The 22,386-nt window shown below is 33.6% G+C and overlaps 3 protein-coding genes and 1 long non-coding RNA gene across 6 annotated transcripts; 3 read left to right on the top strand and 1 right to left on the bottom strand.

The window, feature by feature from the left end:
* Positions 1 to 1,558: 1,558 nt before the first annotated feature.
* On the top strand, positions 1,559 to 2,233 carry LOC111890882 (uncharacterized). The gene is made up of 2 exons (XM_023886957.3): positions 1,559 to 1,867; positions 1,971 to 2,233. Exons 1-2 carry the CDS (start codon positions 1,646 to 1,648, stop codon positions 2,154 to 2,156), a joined length of 408 nt encoding a protein of 135 aa, XP_023742725.2. The 5' UTR covers positions 1,559 to 1,645; the 3' UTR covers positions 2,157 to 2,233.
* A 3,944-nt stretch (positions 2,234 to 6,177) lies between these two features.
* Positions 6,178 to 9,848, top strand: LOC111890875 (dihydrolipoyl dehydrogenase 2, chloroplastic). 2 transcript variants are annotated; one of them, XM_023886953.3, is made up of 16 exons: positions 6,178 to 6,704; positions 6,990 to 7,136; positions 7,232 to 7,366; positions 7,482 to 7,599; positions 7,697 to 7,821; positions 7,920 to 8,045; positions 8,124 to 8,204; positions 8,340 to 8,402; positions 8,517 to 8,591; positions 8,673 to 8,751; positions 8,843 to 8,943; positions 9,039 to 9,152; positions 9,244 to 9,357; positions 9,443 to 9,514; positions 9,615 to 9,678; positions 9,763 to 9,848. In XM_023886953.3, the coding sequence occupies exons 1-15, from the start codon at positions 6,387 to 6,389 to the stop codon at positions 9,660 to 9,662; spliced, it is 1,716 nt and encodes a 571-aa protein (XP_023742721.1). In that variant the 5' UTR covers positions 6,178 to 6,386; the 3' UTR covers positions 9,663 to 9,678; positions 9,763 to 9,848. The 2 variants fall into 2 exon arrangements, with proteins under 2 accessions (XP_023742721.1, XP_023742719.1); XM_023886951.3 differs by having other exon boundaries at positions 6,179 to 6,704; positions 9,615 to 9,848.
* An 8,079-nt stretch (positions 9,849 to 17,927) lies between these two features.
* Positions 17,928 to 19,883, top strand: LOC111890870 (GTP-binding protein SAR1A). The gene is made up of 3 exons (XM_023886947.3): positions 17,928 to 18,318; positions 18,510 to 18,641; positions 19,409 to 19,883. Exons 1-3 carry the CDS (start codon positions 18,190 to 18,192, stop codon positions 19,727 to 19,729), a joined length of 582 nt encoding a protein of 193 aa, XP_023742715.1. The 5' UTR covers positions 17,928 to 18,189; the 3' UTR covers positions 19,730 to 19,883.
* Positions 19,884 to 20,771: 888 nt separating this feature from the next.
* On the bottom strand, positions 20,772 to 21,865 carry LOC111890879 (uncharacterized). 2 transcript variants are annotated; one of them, XR_006184967.2, is made up of 3 exons: positions 21,752 to 21,865; positions 21,446 to 21,606; positions 20,772 to 21,087 (listed from the first exon to the last, which is right to left on the bottom strand). It is a non-coding gene; the product is annotated as an uncharacterized LOC111890879 (long non-coding RNA). The 2 variants fall into 2 exon arrangements; XR_006184965.2 differs by having other exon boundaries at positions 21,457 to 21,606.
* Between the last annotated feature and the right edge of the window lie 521 nt (positions 21,866 to 22,386).

The raw sequence follows: 22,386 nt of genomic DNA, 5'->3' as shown, positions 1-22,386 counted from the left end.
AGTCTCCACTCGACTCACTGATTCGAGTCTCAACTCGAAGGGTTTAGGGTTTCGCGACTTGACTCGCCGAGTCCAAGGCAGTCTTCATCCGACTCGCCGACTTGTTCTTCCAACTCGCCGAGTTCCTGCCCAACTTCATCCGACTCGACGAGTTGTTCACCCCACTCGTCGAGTTCCTCCAAATCTTCATGCTACTCGCCGAGTCTACTCAAAGGACTCGCCGAGTTCATTCAGATCTTTATACAAGCAGAGGACTTTTGAGTCATGCATGGACTCCAAACTGTAGATCTACCCTTCCCAAGCCTATTCCTCACGTAAAGTTGCAAACTTTACGTGTAGAGAAGGAGATCTAGGCAAAATACACCATAAACTAGGGTTTAAGGTAAATAGGCTCCATAATCAACTCAAGGACATATACTTTATGCTTCTCAAGACCATAATATGCTTAGATCTGAAGTGGCAACTTCAGATCTGGCTTCTAACTCAAAGGGATAGCTAATCATGGCTAAAAAGACCCCCCCCCCCCCCAAAAAAAAAAAAAAAAGAAAAAAAAAACTCACAACCATAATAGATCTAAAGGAGGGAAACGACTTAATACCTTCAATAGCTTAGAAAGTTTCCCCAAACTTCAGATCTAAGGCCAATCCTTGAAGCTTCAATGATTCCCCTCCTTTTTCTTCCTTCAAATCACCCAAAAATGGCTTGGAAGCTTGAATGGGCAACAATGGGGCTTAGGGTTCGATGTTCTGGGTGAAAGAGGCAGTAAAGGAACCCTAGGGGAGAGAATGAGATGTTTAAATAGGCTCCAAGGCCTGAATTTAGGGTTTTCCTCGCACAGACCAGACTTGTCGAGTCTCCTTGGCCGACTCGCTGAGTCGGTCACTTACTCCTCAACCCGGATCCCGCTCGGACTCGCCGAGTTCCTCCTAGGACTCGCCGAGTCGTCCCTTAAAATTTGGGTTATCTTTCCTTTCTTGGCCTTCCAGACTTTGGGTGTTACAGATGACAGATGCTGTAAGTTCTTTGACATCAGAACAAAAAGATTGGGTGAAACGGATGGGATTTAAAGCATTTTTGAAGATCAACATTAAGAGTATTCCCTTAAAACTTTCACATTTTGTGCTTGAGCATTATGATGAAGGCACAAGCAATATTCTAATTAAAGGAAAAAGAATAAAGATCACAAAGGAAAAAATTCATAAAGTCTTTGGTTTACCCAAAACTGGAAAAAGCTTATTTGACTTGGACATGGTTAGCGAAGATCATCAAGTGTTTGATGGATGGATGAAGGAACTTGAAGGTGGAAAGGCAAATGCAACAAACTACAAGAAGATTATTCAAAAATCCTAACAAGTGGATATGAATTTCAAGTTGGGTTTCATAGCTTTATTTGTTAATACGTTGCAGAATCCATTCCTATGGGGACAAACAACTTAGTTCCAGTTAGAGCACTTGTTGAAGTAGATGACATTTCTAAAATTGATTGGTGTGCATATTTGTTGTACTGTGTGACAAATTCAAAAGGGAGATGGCGTCCAGACAACCCCAAGTGTTATTACAGAGGCTCGATGCTGTTGCTGTTGGTATGGTTTTTCATAGACTTATTTTTTTCTTAAAAATGGATATCTAATATGATGTTGAAATAATGCAGCTAATTTACTATGATGAAATTGAATGCAAGCTCCAAAAAATAGAACGTAAAACACCATTAGTTACAATGTGGACAACAGATAAGTTGAAGGAAAGACAATCTTTTGAGATTGAAGCTGGAGGATTTGGGGTTGGAAATCTAATTGAACAAAGTTCAAATTTAGAACGTGACAAGAATGTGAATCAGGAGAATGAGAATCAGGACACACATATTGAGGTATATTCTAAGTAGAATATATTATTTAATTATGTTTTAGAATATATTTTAATTATGTCCTAACTTAATATAAGAAAAATATTCTAATGTCTTTTTTTCCCAGGAGTATGAAGAAAAGTATGAAACAATTTTCAACAATGTCTCAACTGAAAAGGATAATATGGAAGATATTATTTTGCATTGTCTACCGAAATTCTCTGAAGACAATAGAACGAAGGAGATGATAAGGAAGTTTAGAGACATATTTTCAACTACACTTTTTTCTAGTCGAGAAAAGGGTAATAAATAGGATTTGATAGAAATTTGGAATTACTTAAACGTGGTTATGGTGACTAAATAACAATTCCTTTTGTAATATCTATCTTATTTTGAACAAATTATACAAAAAATGTTGTCTTGTATTATGTAAGAAACTTGGTATGGTTTATTAAGTGATTAATGTTTAATGAATAGTTGGTATTATGATCACTTCTTAATGGTCATGGTAGAATATTCTATAGTAAACAAAAAAAAATTAGAATATTCTAATAGAATAATGTTAAAGGCATCATTATTCTATTAGAATAATAAAAGATGTTGCATATATATATATATATATATATATATATATATACCAATATAATATTCTTACATGTATAATATTGTATTATAATAATTTGGTAACAAACATTATACTCTAATTATCATACATAAGACTATTCATATATACTTAAATGCAAAAATTATGTAAGATTATATAAGATTATGCTGTAATCATCATACAAAAGATGTTTTCCCTTTAAAATTATGTTGTAATGTGTACAATTAACTTACATTATGTAAGATTCTAATATTATATGAAATATTATGTAATATTCTGAATTTACAACTTATAGTGTTATAGGAATATATAGAATAGTTTATAGAAAAAAATAGATTTATAGAAAAGAAATGTGTAATAATGTTAATGTGTAATAATCTGAAAGATTGTAATATAATGTAATATTATATTATAATATGAAATATTCTAATTCAGACCATCATTCCCTTCAAGTGTGTAGGAAACCAAATAATATGTAGGAACCTAGACTAATAAACTTTTTAAACGAGTGAGAAACATATTAGTTTATAAAATGAAATGAATACTTTTAGGATAAATATCAAACTTTTCTCTGGAAGTTGAAACGTATTCTAAAAACCTCATAGATTAAAAACCAAATTTCAAGTTTGTATTATAAAAAATATATCACAAGGTTACAGTATTTACTAATATGTTGTTAATTGATACGTAATATTATGAAATTGTATGGAATATTATAATATTAAAGTGTAATATTCTAAATTGTGTTATAACATATAAAATGAACTTATATTACATAAGATTCTAATGTTATATTTAATATTATGAATATACATACCATTCTAACAGAATAATTTAATTAGGTTGTTTACATTCAAGTTACAACTTAATATTCTTATAGAATAATGCTATAGGATGTTTGTATATGTAGAACATTCTAAATAGAATGTAACACTAAATGATTATATAAACATCAAATATCAAACTAGAATACAGAAATATATATGTAAGAAAATTAAAATAATGCACAGTTTATTTGTAAATACCAATGTAAAAGTAAAAACATAGAATATAGTGTTATCGTTTTATTCAATTACCTCAAATACATCACTTGAAACCAAACAAAAAAAATATAAGCAAATTTACAACATCCCACCACATTGAATGAGACACTACAGGAAATTATTATCGAGCACATTCTCTACAGTTCCATTCAAGACTTACCTAAAAAGTTGTAATGATAGAAGACATGAAAGATTTAGCTAATTAATAATTGTATGTACCACTTTACACTGTGAGAGGGATAAAAGGGGTTTGATGGGTATTAGGATATATATCTACTGCAATAATAATTTTTAAAGTTGCACAAATGTAGAGAACAATTTCATCAAGAAATAAATAAAGAGAGTGCATGGAGTAAATTAAACCAACATCCTCATTGCAGATTTCGATTCTAAAGATGAACTAAGTCCTCATCATCCATCAACTTCTTAGCATGGACCAAGAACCATTGAAACCAACATGTCAATATGCTTCTTGAATCTTGAAGTTCTCATCATTAATTAATGGTGACAAGATAGGGATGATACGCTTCTTCCAACATATACACTGAACATTTGCATAGATGATAGTTGTATGTCCTTCAACCACTGAAAAAAGAAGTACACCAATCATCACTAATTTAAGAAAAATCATCTTGGAATTTAGGGTCAATATCATTAAATAGTAACAAAGTTTAAGGGTGGGAAGGAAGGAGTGATATATTAGACTCTACATCAGACTCTTTATTCACTCAGGGCTATCATCAAATAGGTGGAGTACACATATAATGTAAGAGAATTGGCTCAAGAACAATAATAGTTATATACATACCTCATTGATTTTATAGAATGAGCACAAAATAACACAAAGATACGTTGTTTTTGCTTGCTTATCTTCATTTAATATGTGCTCGAATGCACAGAAAAAACCAAAAGCTTGAAACTGATAATCGATGGCTGAAATCAAATACTTGAAATGATAATAGATTTAAGATGAAGTTAAATTGATAAAATACCTTATTTTAGAGTAAACTCGAAGCATCAATGTGATAGACATCGATATCAGTTGATGATTGATTACCAATGTTGATGAATAGCTAAAAATCGTTGATCTGAAAGTGATGAAAACTCAAGGGAAGAAAACTCAAACCTTGATCAATTGATAAAATCATGATGTAGAGTAAAAAGCACAACTTGAAAGATCATTAGCAATTGTTGAAGATGAAGATTAGCAGAAATCGACTAAACGCTTGAACTTCTACCTTGGATGAAATCGATGATCACAGAGCTAAAATCGATAAAAATCTTGTAATGTCGATAAATGAACATAAACCTCAATCACTCAAATCAAAGCAAATAGAAGATTGATTAGCATGAATCGAAGATTAAGGAATGTTGATCGATTAGTGTGAATTGGTAGAAAGCATCTAAGCAGCTGGGTTTTGTGATAATGTGAAGATAACAGATTTGATGATCTAAAATTTAACCTAGTGACTAATCTACCCCTAATTAACTATTTTTTTTAGATTAATTAGTGTTAATCACGTTTTCTTATGAGCCACGAGATCAGTTTTGATCAAAGGCTCAGATTTGGTCCCCATATCTCACAAAATATAGGTGGTCTCAAATGAACCTCTATTTATATATATATATATATATATATATATATATATATATATATATAGGGAAGGGTTATTTGAAAAACAAAAAAAAACCCTTAAAAATCATAAAAATGCATAAAAAAGTACCAAGACATCACAAAACTTTTTTTTGAATTTTTTTATCAAATAATCGTAGCATTTCAATTTCGCTGAAAAAAAAATTTTGTTAAAAAAAGATTTTTTTTCAAAAAAAAAATTCAGCGATTTTGACCTAAAAGTTGCGATTTTTTGATAAAAAAATTCAAAAAAAAGTTTTGTGATCTCTAAGTATTTTTTTTTTATGCATTTTAATGATTTTTAGGGTTTTTTGTTTTCATAGAACCTAAACATATATATATATATATATATATATATATATATATATATATATATATATATATATATATATATATATATATATATATATAAGAAATGGTATTGTTTCATCACTAGGATTAATAAAATAGTAATAATTGTCTGATTACAAGTTCGTAACAGTTAGAATGTTGGTATGGATAAAAATAAATATATTAATTAGCCTAAAATTAGTGAATATAGTCATGCAATAGGAATTAATTAACAAACGTATTACAGAAAGCAACTTGTTTTTGGGTTTTTTGCAAAATATTTCTAGTTTTTAGTTTTATATCTCAAAAGATCAAAATGTTTTTTAGATTTTTCAAAAGTTATAAAATGTAGCAACTCATCAAACCGCACATAAACCGCACAAACGCCCACATAAAACCGTACTGCATAATGTGGTTTTGAACTTCTGCGGTGCGGTTTGCCGGTTCAAAAAAACTCAAACCGCATATGTGATGTGGTTTGCGGTTTTGACTTTAAACTACACCAAACCGCACCGTACACCCCCCTATAAAGATAGAAAATCATACGAACAGAATATTCCACCACATTTACTCATTATTTTTTTATTATATTATTTACTATTAAAATAACATGTTCTATCGGGAAAACATCATTTTGAAGAGGGGTGTTCAATTTTGTTCTTTCTTTTTAGATTTCAAATTCAACCCAAATATATAAAAATAAAATTTAGTCAAAACTAAAAGTCAACAAGCATCGTTCAACCGTCTCCAACCGTTTTGAAAATCTAACCCAAAAACTCACTCGCAGTCGCAGACTCCCTTCACTTCGTTAACTCCGCCCCTTACGACGGAGCTCCCGAAGCCACCCAAACCATTTTTTCAACATTTCTCCATCTTCCTTCAATTCCCCCTTCTAAAACCCTATTCCTTTCTCTCTTCAATTTATTTTCAAAAATGCAATCTTCAATTTCTCTCTCACTTTCTTCGGCTTCACCGATCACTGCTAGATCCAACTGCGGAGCCGATCTCTTCTTGAGCAACAATACTACTCCGAGTCAGCTGAGGTTTTGTGGTCTCAGAAGAGAAGCGTTTGCTGGTTGCAAATCGTCTTCGTCTAATAATTCAATTCGATTCAAGCAATTGCGTTCGACTAAGAAGGTTTCGGCCTCCTTGTCTGGAAATGGAACCCCGTCCAAGGGTTTTGATTATGATCTCGTCATTATTGGAGCTGGTGTTGGTGGTCACGGCGCTGCTCTTCATGCCGTTGAAAAGGTAATTTAAACAACACCTTATGGACGAATTTAACGATTCTACAAGTAACACCTCCATTGTGGAATCTCCATTCTCCATACATGGACGAATTTAGGTTAGGTATTTGTCTAAATTGTTGTAGTAGCTGGATCAACTCTTTATGACCATCCTAATATTACAAATGGATATGCAATTCACATTGTCAAGTTATATTCTTCATTGCTTTACTTACTATGAGACTTTGGTTGTTATTTCTTTCTGCTTTCAAGCATTTTGTTCAAATCTTCATGAAATTGACTTCTACAGGGTCTGAAAACCGCCATCATAGAAGGAGATGTGGTTGGTGGAACATGTGTTAATCGTGGGTGTGTTCCTTCAAAGGCCCTTCTTGCTGTAAGTGGTCGAATGAGGGAGCTCCAAAATGAACACCACATGAAGTCATTTGGTTTGCAGGTATATCTATATCTATATCTATTTCCCACCACTAAACTCTTTCCTTTTTAAGCTTGAAATCATCTACTACATTTCATACTTCTTTACATCCACAGGTTGCTGCTGCTGGGTATGACAGACAAGGGGTAGCTGATCATGCCCAAAATCTGGCAACCAAAATCAGAAACAATCTCACAAATTCAATGAAATCTCTTGGTGTAGACATATTAACAGGTTTTGGTGCTGTTGTGGTATGTCCTCAGACCTGAAATCCAGCCTTTCATTCTTCTTTTTTCTTATTAAGTGAACTAAATGTGACATGATACATTTGATGAACTCTTTATTTGTTTATATGAATCTATGCAGGGCCCACAGAAGGTGAAATATGGAAAAGTTGGGGGTACTGAAACAGTCATCACTGCAAAAGATATAATCATTGCTACTGGTTCAATACCTTTTGTCCCTAAAGGGATTGAAGTCGATGGTAAGTGCTTTTTTTATAACAGCAAAACATTAAAAAAAAGTAAACAAGAACATTAGAGAAGTGAAGCAAAGTAAATTTATGGATTAGCTGATTGCAGGTAAGACTGTAATAACAAGTGATCATGCACTGAAATTAGAGACAGTTCCAGAGTGGATAGTTATTGTAGGAAGTGGTTACATTGGACTTGAATTCAGTGATGTTTACACAGCACTAGGAAGTGAGGTCAGACTAAAAGCTTCTCATATTTCTTATTAATTAATTTATAATTTAATAATAGAGAATAATTTTATGAAGAAGTTTCTGTTTCTCATTTCACACAGGTGACATTTGTAGAAGCTTTGGATCAGTTAATGCCTGGATTTGACCCTGAAATTGGGAAATTGGCTCAAAGGGTTCTTATAAATCCTAGAAAAATTGATTATCATACTGGTGTATTTGCAACCAAGGTATTGCTCTTTCTTTCTTTCTTTCTTTTTATCAATATAATTGATTTTATTTAGTTTTTTTTAATTTGTTGTTGATAGATTACTCCAGCAAAAGATGGAAAGCCTGTGACAATTGAACTTATTGATGCAAAGACAAAGGAGCCAAAAGATACATTGGAGGTGGGTATATATCATGATCCATAACTATATGAATAAATTTCAGATTGATCTTTTTATAAAAAAAATAAAAAAATAAAAAAAATTATGTGTTTTTAAATATATATTTTACCTCTGTGAATTTATTATTTGTTACAGGTAGATGCTGCTCTTATTGCAACTGGAAGAGCTCCATTCACAGAAGGACTTGGTCTTGAGAGTGTAAGTGAACTTATCAATACATCTACAAAGCTGCATTTTTTAGGGTTTAGGGTTTGGGGATGTTTTCGATTAAGAAAATACAGAGGGCATTATCGTCTTTTTTTTATTTTATAGGTGAATGTTCAAACGCAACGTGGGTTTATTCCTGTTGATGAACGCATGAGAGTGATCGACTCAAAGGGAGAACTGGTATCGACATCAAAATTTGAATTGGATTTTTTTTTTTAATTTCTTTAAACATAAAATATGATAAAATATTGGTCTTTTTAGGTCCCTCACTTGTATTGCATTGGTGATGCTAATGGAAAGATGATGCTTGCTCATGCAGCAAGTGCTCAGGGTATTTCAGGTATCTTACTCATTACTATAGGGATAATGAGATTGTGATTTCCCTTTAATACCCTTGTATATCAATAATTGTTTTTTTTTTATTAATACAGTTGTTGAACAAGTTTCTGGAAAAGATCATGTTCTAAATCATCTGAGCATCCCAGCTGCATGTTTTACACATCCTGAAATCAGCATGGTTGGACTAACAGAGGTGTGCTTTGATTTTCTGTATTTTATTTTTCCCTAAAAAGAAATAAATAAATAAACCTTTAATTTTAATAAATTAACTTAAAAATTACAATGCAGCCCCAAGCAAGAGAAAAAGCTGAGAAGGAAGGATTTGAAATCAGTATCGCTAAAACTAGCTTCAAAGCCAACACTAAAGCCCTTGCAGAAAATGAAGGAGAAGGAATCGCCAAGGTTTGTTTTTTTTTTTTCCTAAAAAGACGAAAATGCCCTCCTAATCCACCCACGTGGTTAATTAAATTAGAATGTTTTCATGTTTGTACAGATGATTTATAGACCTGACAGTGGAGAGATTCTTGGGGTCCACATATTCGGAATGCATGCTGCTGACCTCATCCACGAAGCATCAAACGCAATCGCTTTGGGAACACGTATACAAGTAAATTTCTTTTGTCACATTTTGAGGTGTTTTCTTTTATTAAAAAATAGAAATAAATTTTCTTGAATCTTGAAAAATCATGTAGGATATAAAGTATGCGGTTCATGCGCACCCGACTTTATCTGAAGTCATTGATGAACTATTCAAATCAGCCAAGGTAAATTAAAATCTGATATAATAATTAAATAATTAAACCCCTTAATCTTATTGGAATTATATACAACAACTTTAAAATTAATTTCAACATACTTGTGTAGGTTACAGGCTATGTTTCTAATGAGGCACGTGAACCGATTTCAGTTTAAGATTTATGAAAATGAGGTGAAGTACAAATTGAAAATTTGAAAAATGAACCATTTTTGTGTTTAGAAATATTGTTTTGATTTTATTTAATTCGGTGTACAGAGTTTTTGGCTGGATTAAAGATATGGCAAGTATTTATGTATTAATTTTGATCCACACGTAAAGGAAATAGTAATAGTTTGTAACAATGATTAACCCCTCTTTTAGACCATCAAGATGATGTGGATAATAATGCCACGTGCTCTATAAATTGGCTAATAATTGATTCGCTTAACCCGTTTTTTCGTATTTTTTTCACATATAAATAGACATTGACGTATTTGGTACAAACTTTGATTCTTTTCACAAGTATTAAGAGTCGTTATAAAGTTCGTAAGTTTCAAAGTCATAAAATAGATAGGATCATGAAAAAAAATTAGTTACCGACAAGTTATAACCATTTTCCAAAATTTCCGTATAGCAGATTTGGTATACAATAGCTTTGTATAGTATTTTTGGCATGCAACAATTTGGTATAGCAGCTTCGAATAACAACTTTGGCATACAACAACTTCGTATAACAGCTTTGGCTATACAACAACCTTGACCATACAACAATTTTGCTTTAGCCATACAATAGTTTTTTCCTTAGCCATATAACAGTTTTGTTACTTTTTACAACTTTTCCTTAAGTTCTTGTAAGATCAAATTGGTCTTAGCCATGTCAAAATCGATCTTTCTAAACTAATTTGCTACTTCATAATTCATTTTCTACTATATTCCACTTTTCCTTGGACCTTAGGTGGCTTTGACCACATTGGCTTAAGTTTTTTCCACTATATCGTGGGGGGCTCCTTTGGACCTTGGGGTGTGGGTGTTGCTCCATTGACCACTACATTTCGTCTTTTTAGGTGCAGACTCGCTTTATGTAATTTTGCAATCAAACATAGATTAGATCATAGTAATAACTCCTTTTAAAACTAGTATAAATTCCAATCACATCAAAATTACTAGTGACACTAAAATCACTATCAGAATGATACTTACAAGGATTATGTTCTAGCAGTACTATTGCATACGACATGTCAACTAGAGTCACAAGTTTCAATTATCTAAGACTGAAGAGAGTGGCTCGCCAGCTCCCTCACCATAAACTCGCCACCACTCCTTTTCCAGGTGTTAAGTCTCACGCTTCTTCCATGCTCGCTATGATTGGTCCTTTTTTGTTTTTTATTTTTTTAAATCAAGCTCTTTGATTGGTTCTTTTTCAGCTTTTTTTTTCACCTTAAAATCCAAGTATATATGTGTTTAAGATAAAAGTTTATGTGGTATGTAAAATTCTGACGTGTCAATGTGTTTAGCATGTGCTACACATGCTACCACTCTTCATAGCCTAAAAGACCCAAAAAAAATATAAAACTTGATCATATCTAAGAGGCCACAAGAAATGAATGGCACAAGAAATCAATTATATGAGGCATAGACATAATTTTAATAGACCAAAGGTTTCTAGTCTAGTCAGTTGTGGTGGAAATATGTCTCTCCCCAAAAGATCGAAGAGGTTGAAGGTTCAAATTCGGTTGTATAATAATAATAAAAAATTTAAAAGCAGGACGTTCTAAAATAATAATAATAAAAAAAAGACACAATTTTAATCGAAAGAAATATTAAATGATATGATATATATGTTAATATGATTCTAGTGAATAGAGAAAATGTGATAGTAGTTGGATTAATGGTTAAGCGTATATTTTAATATTTACACCTCTATGATAATTCCAACATTCAACAATATCTTTAAAGGCGTATAAATAGCTTGTTGGAGAAAATTGGTTTTACCTGTGTTGGAACATACATGTTTTTCCACTACCTTCCTTTTGTCAACTCGCTAGATTCATTTTCTTGAAATATACCATTTATGGGTATTTCGTCTTCATTCGCACTAATGTATATCATGAACATTGTGATGGTTTACTTCTTGTACCATCTTCCATGTGCCAAATTATTCAAACAAAAAACTTGTTGAGCTTAATCGACTAAAATAAAATGGTTCATCTTATGGGAAAAACGCAACCACGACCATAAATAATAATAGGGAATAAGATTTTGTTTTACCAAAATTTTCTCGTCTTGAATGAACCTTTGAGGATGCAAACAAATATGACATTTTCAATTACCAAAAAAAAAAAAGCAGCCCAATGCAATTTATATGTCGAGCATAATCAACCCAAAAACAGTAAGTAATCAACCAATAGTGTAACATCTCATCGCAACTTCACAAATTCAACATATATATGGAAAATCAATGATACTGAGTTCGGGGATGGAGCTTGTGGACTTAGATGGATAAACATCGACACCAAGCTATTAGTTGAAATATACACTTGCTATATATTTCGGATTTATGTATTGTATGTGTATATTTATTGTGTATTATCTATTCTTTATTTAGCTGATTTGTTGGTTAGACTTTCCTATGTAATTCATTTGTATCTCTTGTATTTATTCATATGAGTATCAATGAATTAGGCATTGGAATCTCAATCATTTACATGGTATCAGAGCCAAGGGCTCCTTGCCGGAAAATTCCTTCTTGCCGACGCAACCAAGGCTATATCGCCCTACCCATGTTCTCTCTTTCGCTTCTGATATCTCCCATCTTCTCACAATGGGTGATAAATCTGATCAAAACCCTATCAAAGCTTTCCATCCTACTTACACAATCACAAACAAACAAAACAAAATTTGAACTCTTGGTGGTACCATGGTTTCGTACTCATCATGGGTTCGGCTGTTCAAGCTCCATGCTAAAGGCACAAAGTTCTTGCCCACATTGATGGTACAAACCCTCCATTGAAGACTGACCCAACATGTGAAGCATGGGCGGAAATTGATGCTATTGTCTTACAATGGATTTACGGGACAATATTTGATGACCTCCTTCCTGGGGTTCTTGAACCAGATTCTACTGCATATGAAACGTGGTCGAAAGTACAAAACATCTTCCTAAACAACAAAGGATCTCGTATTGCTGAACTTGAACACGAATTCAACAATCTGACCCTCCAAGCCATGTCATCTCTAAAAGCCTATTGTCAACGCCTCAACTATTTGGCAAGTCAACTAAATGATGTTGATTTCCCGGTGAATGAGAACCATCTGGTTCTTCAACTCGTTTGTGGTTTACCTTATGAATTTGACACAGTAGGCGCTTACCTGAATCAAACCCTACCTTCATGGGACACCACGTGCTTTATGCTTCAATTTGAAAATCAACACCAACGCACTCGGGACTCCCATTCACCTGCTGAAATAGTCGCCACAATTGACCATGAACCCCCGTCCAATCCAACTCCCCATCGTGGTGATTCTGGAAACAAAAATCGCCAACACCAACAGCGCAATCCGAATCGTCGACCACCAACAAACAACACTTTTGTGTCTCACAACAGGACCTACAATCAACCTCCTTGGGCCATCTCCTCTACTCAACAACAGTCAATAAAACCACAAGATCAAGCTCACTTTTCGAATGTCAGCGCACTGGAACCTTTTGAACTCGGAGCTGCTTTCTCAACATGACTTTGGACCCAAATGACGATGAGTGGTATATAGACTCAGGGGCTACTACCCATCTCACTACTAACCCAGGTAAAATCTCAATCCCCATTGTCTCTTCTGTTAAATCTGTGGTTGCTGGAAATGGTGAACATGTGTCAGTAATTAGATCATGCCACACCACTTTACCTCACCCATTCACACCCGTCCATTTCAAAGACATACTTCACACACAACATTCCATTAAAAACCTTGTATCCGTACGTAAATTTTGTCGTGATAATAATTTATCTGTTAAATTTGACCCATATTGTTTCTCTTTAAAGTATTACAAGACTGGGAAGCACCTGATGAGACACAACAGGTCCAGTGAATTCTACCCCTTCACTAAACCAACAAATGCTCAAGCTTCATCTTTTTTTTTTTGTTTCTTCCAGTACGCCTCTTTGGCATTTTAGACTAGGTCATCCGGGTTCTCATGTAATGCATTTTCTTAATCAAAATAAACATATTTCTTGCAATAAAGTTGATCACTCATTTGTTTTTCATTCCTATCAAATCGCTAAACACAAACGTTTACCTTTCAAAAATTCCACATCAACCACTTTAAAACCATTTGATCTTGTACATGCAAACCTATGGACCTCACCCATCCACAACAAAACCGATTTTAAATATTATCTCATCCTCATCGATGATTTCAGCCATTTTACATGGGCATTTCCCATCAAATACAAATCTAAAACATATGAAAAAATCAAAACATTCCACAAATATATCTAAACCCAATTCAATACCACCATCAAAACCTCCAATGTGACAAATGTAGTGAATTCAATCACCAATTTCATAATTTTGCCACCACCACCAGTCTCCACATTTGTTTTTCGTGTCCACATACATCCCAACAGAATGACACTGCTGAACGCATGATTCTCCATCTTAACGAAATCATGTTATCCCTCCTAACTCATGCTTCTCTACCACCACACTTTTAGGTTGATGCTCTTCACACCGCCACCTACCTTCACAATATGCTTCCCACTAAATTCCTTGACAACCATACCCCCACTTCCGTTCTCTACCTCAAACATCCTACATATAATCACTTACGAAGCTTTGGTTGTGCATGCTTTCCTAACCTAAATGCCACCCGACAACACAAACTTGCCCTCGAATCTACACCATGTATCTTCCTAGGTTACCGAGCACAATATAGGGGATATCGATGCCTTGACATAACCATAGGAAATGTCATCTTATCTCGCCATGTAACTTTTGACGAAACCAACTTCCCTTATGCTAATCTCAAACCACATTCATCACACAACTGCTCATTTCTAGATTCTGAGCCATCCCCACTCATCTTCCATCCTCAACACACATCCCAATCTGACCCTACCCCGCCATCCGTCCCAACCCTACTCCTTCATCAAAAGTTACATCCCAATCCCCACCCTCACCCACCCCTGGCGATCCTAACCAACCTACACCATTACCCCCACCATATTACCGTTTAACTTACTCTCAGAGAAACCAACCGCTCCCTATGCCTCCACCGACTCACCACCATCCCATGACTACCCGATCGCAATCCGGAATCACTAAACCTAAAATTCCTTTTAACCTCCATACAGCCACCACACACCCAACCATTTCCCTTCTAACCAAATCCCATAAACATGCCTTGAATGATCCAAACTGGCACTCTGCCATGACTGATGAACACATGGTTCTAATAGATAACAACACATGGGAACTCGTGTCATGTCCACCCGATGCTCATGTTATACGTTGCATGTGGATTTATCGGCACAAATTCCATGATAACGGGACTCTTGAAAGATATAAAGCACGCCTAGTGATTAATGGTAAATGTCAACAAGTTGGAGTAGATTGTGATGAAACTTTTCGTCCCGTCATGAAACCAACCACAATCCGGAGTGTTCTTAGTCTTGCAGTTTCACGATCATGGCCAATACATCAACTAAACATCAAGAACGCATTCTTACACGGGGATCTCAAAGAAACAGTTTATATGTACCAACCCCCGAGATTCATGGACCCACAAAATCCTACACACATTTATCGTTTGCTCAAATCTTTATATGGGCTAAAACAAGCCCCGCGGACATGGTATCATCGTTTTGCAACTTATATTCACAATTGCGGTTTCAAGAGTACAAAAAAGTGACGCTTCTCTTTTCGTCTTCTAAAAAGGCACTAAAATGGTGTATCTTCTTCTCTACGTGGACGATATAATCTTGACTGCATCCGACAACGCGACTCTTCGATACTTCATCGACTTATTATCAAAAGAGTTTGCAATGTCTGATCTTGGGCCTCTTCATCACTTCCTAGGCATTCAAGTTAAACACCAACACGAAGGTTTATTCCTTACCCAAGAACAGTATGTGAATGACATTCTTTATCGGGCAAACATGCAACATTGCAAATCATGCGCTACCCAGTCGACACCAGCTCTAAACTCAGTGCAACCGTCAGTGATCCTATGCAAGATACCACTTTATACCGCAGCCTCGCTGGTGCTCTATAGTACCTGACTTTCATTTTCCTGGACATTGCTTATGCAGTCCAACAAGTTTGCCTCTTCATGCATGCCTCGCATGAGCCGCACTTCAACTTCTTAAAACGCATTTTGCGATACCTCAAAGGCACCGGCCATCATGGACTCCATATCTCTCCCTTAAAGTCTATAAAACTAACCGTTTAGTCCAATGGGAGGGTGCCCTGACTCCGCGGCTACTGTGTATTTATTGGTGACAACATCATCTCATGGTCGTTGAAACGACAACCTACTATTTCTCGTTCAAGCGTTGGAGCCGAATACAAAGGGGTTGCTAATGCAGTGACTGAAACTACATGGATGCGTAACTTACTCCTCGAGCTCCACCTTCCATTACGCGAAGCCACAATCATCTACTATGACAACATTTCAGTCGTATATCTCACTCAAAACCCAGTACAACACTGACACATGAAACATATTGAAATCAACATTCATTTTGTTCGTGAGAAAGTGTGTATGGGTTCCCTTCAAGCTCTACATGTTCCTGCCGATTACGAGTACACAAATATCTTCACTAGGGTGTTACCTCGTTAGCTTTTTACCCGCTTCTGTTCCAGTCTCTCTATCAGACCAGCTACATATTCAACTGCGGGGGAGTATTAGCCAAAATATACACTTGCTATATATTTCGGATTTATGTATTGTGGTGATCTCCTCTTCCTTATGCCCCTCTTATTTTCACTTGGAGTACAAGATTTACTAGAAGTCGTTTGTTGTTGATTCTGACATGATTTATTCTTTTTCATCGTTTAGCATTAGATGTAATTCAATCAATTTGTTTTCTTTATATTCTTTGTTTGTACTTTTCTAACGCCTTTGTTGGTTGTTTTATATATATATATATATATATATATATATATATATATATATATATATATATATATATATATATATAGGTTCAGGTTCATTTGAGACCATTCTAATTTTGTGAGATCGTGAGACCAAATCTAAAAATAATTTTAAAATGCAAAATAAATGGAAAAATCCAAAAATTCTTTTTTTAAATGTTATTTTCGGAACTTTAATTAACTAAAAAAAATATAAAAAAATAAAAAAAAATTAAAAAAAATCCGTTTTTTTTTGAAAAATACGTGAAATATTCTAAATAGAATATTTCACTGACATATTCTAAAAAATAATTTTAAAATGCAAAATAAATGGAAAAATCTAAAAATTCTTTTTTTAAATATTATTTTCGGAACTTGAATTAACTAAAAAAAATAAAAAAAAAATTAAAAAAAATAAAAAAAAAAATTCTATTTTTTTTGAAAAATACGTGAAATATTCTAAATAGAATATTACACTGTACATATTCTAAAAATAATTTTAAAATGCAAAATAAATGGAAAAATCCAAAAATTCTTTTTTTAAATATTATTTTCGGAACATGAATTAACTAAAAAAAAATAAAAATAAATAAACAAATGCGTCTCACGGTCTCACAAAATATAAGTGGTCTCAAATGAACTTAACCCTATATATATATATATATATATATATATATATATATATATATATATATATATATATATATATATATATATATATATATATATATATATATATATATATATATATATATATATATATATATATATATCATTGAGCCGTTAAAAAAAATCTTAAGAATTCTTTCTTTAGAGTCATATAATTCAATGTAACGACAAAAGATTCACCATCTTGTAGTTTAAACCTAACATTACCAACATAAAGAACACAAAAAAGATGCAAGAAGTATGTACCTTGCTTTTAGCAACAATTAGTTGAACAATCCCCTTTTGCTAAACTTATATACGTTGCTATATAATCTTCATTAATTAGCACTTTTCACATACAAATTTTGTTTGTTTTCTGGTGAAATAGTATATTAAAATCTTACAAATATTTAAAACATTTTTTCTCAGCTCAAGCTTACCGAAAACTACTTTTATATCAAATAAAAAATCGTGTTACAAGAAGAAACTATATACAAAAAGAAAAAAGGTTTACTACTATAGGGACCTAGAATGCTAAACTTTCAAAAAATGTCGACCACAAACTGAAATAATGTGTTTTACAAGGGTGAAATTGTGAAACTTTTTGTCTTAAAAGCTAACGACAAGACCTTGAAGCAGATCCAACGGCTCACATTTACCCACACCTCTTCTCCCCAAAGAGAGTTTTCCAAGTTGTGTTGTGCCATAAAATCCTACTTCTATAATCTTCCTTCTCACTAGGTTTTCTATTTCGGGAGATACAACTCGGGTGATTCCGAAAAGCGTTAAACTGAATCATCGATCGAGAGATTTACGAACCGCTATATGTTCGTGGAATCGATCGATTTGGTTTAATAGATTTGGAGTTTTTCGTGTTTTGTGGAGAAATCAGAGGTTTAATTTTGAAGTTTTTAGGGAGTAGAAATCATGTTTTTGGTGGATTGGTTCTATGGAGTTCTGGCATCGCTAGGTCTGTGGCAAAAGGAGGCTAAGATCTTGTTTTTAGGGCTCGATAATGCCGGCAAAACCACTTTGCTTCATATGTTGAAAGACGAGGTTCGTTCTGCAATTCAGTTTGCTTTTGTTCGAATTAGTATGTTATTATTACACAATTATGGTATTCGATTGTTGTTTGCTTTCTGTTTTTGCATAATTTTCATGTAGCTGAAATTGTTATAGAGGTTTTTCACACCGACGGTGTACGGATGTTATATGTGTTTGTTTTGATGATGGTTTGATCTTCGCAGAGACTCGTTCAGCACCAGCCAACTCAGTATCCGACATCTGAAGAACTGAGTATTGGGAAAATTAAGTTCAAAGCCTTCGATTTGGGAGGACATCAGATCGCTCGTAGAGTCTGGAAAGATTACTACGCCAAGGTATCAAATATTCCTTCCCTCCTAAAGGAGTAATCCGCTTTTGATTTCTGAAATCCAGATATATTACACCAAAAATCTGTTCATCTGTAGATTTATCGTAGTTATAGGTAAGTATGTACTAAATTTATCTCAAACTAATAACATCTCTGTGAATTTTGAAGCTAAAAGTTATGTTTTTGATGCTCAAAAGTCAAATGTTTACCTTTTGGAGTTGATCATTGAGTTGGATCTTTTTTAGAATTCTATGATACAAATGAGTGTTGAGTCGATAACTTTACATGTGATCCTCCTTTTTTTGTTTTGAAAGTTGTACTTTCTACTTTCCAAATAAGAAGCACACTTTTGTGACTTTTGAGGCTAAGTAGACTGCTATCACAGAACTCCATGGAATTTCTGTTATAACTTCTGGTTGTTTTAGAAATATTATAGACTATATGAGTATCTGTCTTGCTTCATGTTCAACATTATAGATTTATATCAACGAAGACGAAGATGAATATGAATCTTGAAGAAAACCTTTCATATGATTAAATCCATTTCAAGTTTTCTACTCTACCCAACTCAAATATTTAGCTACTAATGTATGGATAATGGATGTATGTTTCATAGTACAGGGTCATTTTTAGAGCTTTACAATGCATTTTGCCTTATCGATTTTGCTACCTAACTATACTCTATTGATTAAAGTACAAACCAAATATCTCTTTGATTAGAATGGAATGAGTTATGTGTATAAATTGTTTATATATATATATATGTATGTATAGGTGGATGCAGTGGTATACCTAGTGGATGCATATGATAAGGAAAGATTTGCAGAGTCAAAAAAAGAACTAGATGCACTTTTGTCAGATGAATCATTAGCAAATGTACCTTTTTTAGTTCTAGGCAACAAGATTGACATCCCTTATGCTTCATCAGAAGACGAGTTGCGATACTTTTTGGGCCTAACGGGCCTCACCACAGGCAAAGGGAAAGTAAATCTTGAAAACTCGGGTGTTCGTCCTCTTGAGGTCTTCATGTGTAGTATTGTGAGAAAGATGGGGTATGGTGATGGCTTTAAGTGGGTTTCTCAGTATATCAAGTAGTTGCTTTGGTTTGGTTTGTGTTTGTTTTGGAAGGAAAAAAAGAAGAAATGTTATATTGGATTTGGATTTGAGGATATATGTTTGTTTGATAAATGGTGTGTTTTATAACTGAATGGATGGATATTAAGTATGAAATTTTATGTTTGGTTTGGTTTCTTTGGGTGTGAAGTTGTGATGCAATCCTTTTTGTAAATGTTATTATGACTTTAGGTTTCATAAAATGATTGCAAAAAAGTAAATCTTTGCGTTTTTGTCTATAAAAGATGCTATGAAGTTTCATTTTTCATATCATACGACTACTCTTTCCATTACAACTTTTATTACAAAGATTTTTGTTTCATCAAATGTTTGGTAGTTCATCCAACAAGATTCATGAAGGGTGTTCAAAATCGGATATTTGGATTTAGGATAGTTGATTTTTAGTATCCAAAAACCTAAAATTTTGTTCACAAAACTTGTCAGCCACAATAATGTTATAAATATTTTATTATGTGTTTACCCAACTTTTTCATCTTTGTCTTTCTTTACGGTATGATCTATGAGTTTTGACCGTAAATTAGTTTATTATGTTTTAACTTATAGACATAGTCATATAGTTACATGTAGTAAAATATAGACCTGGCAATCGTGTTTGGGTTGGCGTGTCGCGGGTTGGCGGTTCAAAATATGCTAACCCAAACACGACCCATTTAAATATACAGGTCACGGGTTGGCAGGTTTGGAACATAAACCCATATATGACCCACTAACCCATTTATTTATACGGGTTCACAGGTTAGCGGGTTCATGGGTCAGATTTGGGTTCATGGGTCCGAAGTTTAGATATTTAAGTCTTCAACATCCAAATGAAAATTAAAAACATTTATAGAAACATGTTACAGACTTAGCCTTATAGGTTACGACATATGACATTAGACCATCCATCACGAGTCATAATGTCAAAACAGTCAAATGGTCTATGAATAAATGGTATATATTATGTAATACTTATTAAATATTAATACTTAACTAGAGGGGATACTCGCGCGTTGCGCGGGGCGGAATGTGTTCGTTTTCTGAGACAAATAATGAAGTACATTGCATAAATTGGTATCCAAATTAAAGTATGTTGCTACTCTGTGTAATTTTCCATCAATCGGATGAATGGAAATGTAATGATAGATCATGCTACCAAAAGAAGTACAATGCTATATTTGAATAGGTTTTCGAAAACAATGAAAATACAATCTTATATCCAGGTAGTTTTAAATGAAAATACAATGCAATCTACAATAAATACAAAAAGAACATCTTGATACTTACTCCGTCCCTCCACCGTCTTCTTCGATTTCATTTCCTTGAATGATCAAATCATGCACCTAACATTAGAATTAAAGTAAAATGTTATATGTTTCAATAACACCATTATAAGGTCTCTAAATTTCAATGGGTAGTTTAAGAATTGAAGAGAAAATGTATTATGGACACTCATTTAAACAATATGGTCATCTGTATTAACGTGAGGGTACAAAAGAATGAAAGCAAACCACAATATGAGCAGAAAAAATAAGTCAAAACCTTAATAGAAACAAAATGTAAAATTAAAAAGAAAGTTTTCACATGTATATCGACATCATGCAATGCTTTTGAAAAATACACATCAGCAACCCGAGGTGCTATATTTTTACTTATTATCTCCACAAAATAAAATAAAAAATGTCATTCTTAAACGTTTACTTTTTATTCACCTCCAAACGAAGCAGCCACTACAACATTTCGTGCAACTGTCTAACAACAACAAAACCACCATGTCCAATTATTGCTATAATTGTACCCAATGTTGGTGTTAAACACTAAATCGTGCAACAATTGTTGGAGCTGCTAAACCTGTTGAAAATCTAACTAAGAAAAAAAAATTCATCATACAATATACATATAACATTAATTTTGTAATGGATTTAAAAAAATTTGGGATATACTACAACTATACCAACAGTAATCGTCACTAAAGGCCACCGGTTAAAACAATAACTCCAATAATACCTCCATGTCTCGACTTGGCTGACATTCTTTTTGGTGTTTTCTCCTCTTCATTTTTTTTCTTCTTGTTTCAATACAGCCAGTGCAGATAAAGCAACTAAAAGCCTAATCACTTCCCGAAACGAAAAAAAAACGCCCTCTAGGAATGTGGAAGAGAAGTCAAAAGAATGATTTTAACAAAACTAAATAACTAACCACTTTGACCCATTTGAGGTGAAACCATGTTAACAACCGTAAAGCATCATGATGTCTAGCATCATAACCTTTTTTTCTATCTCTTAGATTCATTGTTATCATCAGGTAAATCTTATTTTTCTCCATAACTACTCATATCTACAATATAAGTTAATCAAATAAACATATGGCAACATATTCATTAAGTGTCTCAAAAATTGATTGGCTAAGAAAGACCATACCGAATAACTCCATCGAGTTCATAATTACAACAAGTACCTCCCCCATCCTCTATTATCTCGCATACACCTGAAATTCCAACACAACAACATAACCAAATCAATACATAATGAGAAACCAATTGAAGATTCCAAATATTTAAATACAAACACATTAAAGGCCAAATAAGTTGTTACATTGAACAAAGTCACTCGATTAATTTACAACCAAACATGGAATTGGAA

The sequence above is a fragment of the Lactuca sativa genome, chromosome 7 (genome assembly GCF_002870075.4).
Source record: "Lactuca sativa cultivar Salinas chromosome 7, Lsat_Salinas_v11, whole genome shotgun sequence".
In the NCBI taxonomy this organism is placed as follows: Eukaryota; Viridiplantae; Streptophyta; class Magnoliopsida; order Asterales; family Asteraceae; genus Lactuca; species Lactuca sativa.
This window is presented reverse-complemented; position numbering and strand designations above follow the sequence as displayed.

Coding starts and splice junctions, on each gene's coding strand:
- LOC111890882 (XM_023886957.3), top strand. CDS start 1,646: ATGCAGCTAATTTACTATGATGAAATTGAATGCAAGCTCCAAAAAATA. Junction 1,868..1,970: donor ATCAGGACACACATATTGAG/GTATATTCTAAG, acceptor TTTTTTTCCCAG/GAGTATGAAGAAAAGTATGA.
- LOC111890875 (XM_023886953.3), top strand. CDS start 6,387: ATGCAATCTTCAATTTCTCTCTCACTTTCTTCGGCTTCACCGATCACT. Junction 7,137..7,231: donor TGAAGTCATTTGGTTTGCAG/GTATATCTATAT, acceptor TTACATCCACAG/GTTGCTGCTGCTGGGTATGA. Junction 9,358..9,442: donor CTTTGGGAACACGTATACAA/GTAAATTTCTTT, acceptor AAAATCATGTAG/GATATAAAGTATGCGGTTCA.
- LOC111890870 (XM_023886947.3), top strand. CDS start 18,190: ATGTTTTTGGTGGATTGGTTCTATGGAGTTCTGGCATCGCTAGGTCTG. Junction 18,319..18,509: donor TTCATATGTTGAAAGACGAG/GTTCGTTCTGCA, acceptor TGATCTTCGCAG/AGACTCGTTCAGCACCAGCC. Junction 18,642..19,408: donor GGAAAGATTACTACGCCAAG/GTATCAAATATT, acceptor ATGTATGTATAG/GTGGATGCAGTGGTATACCT.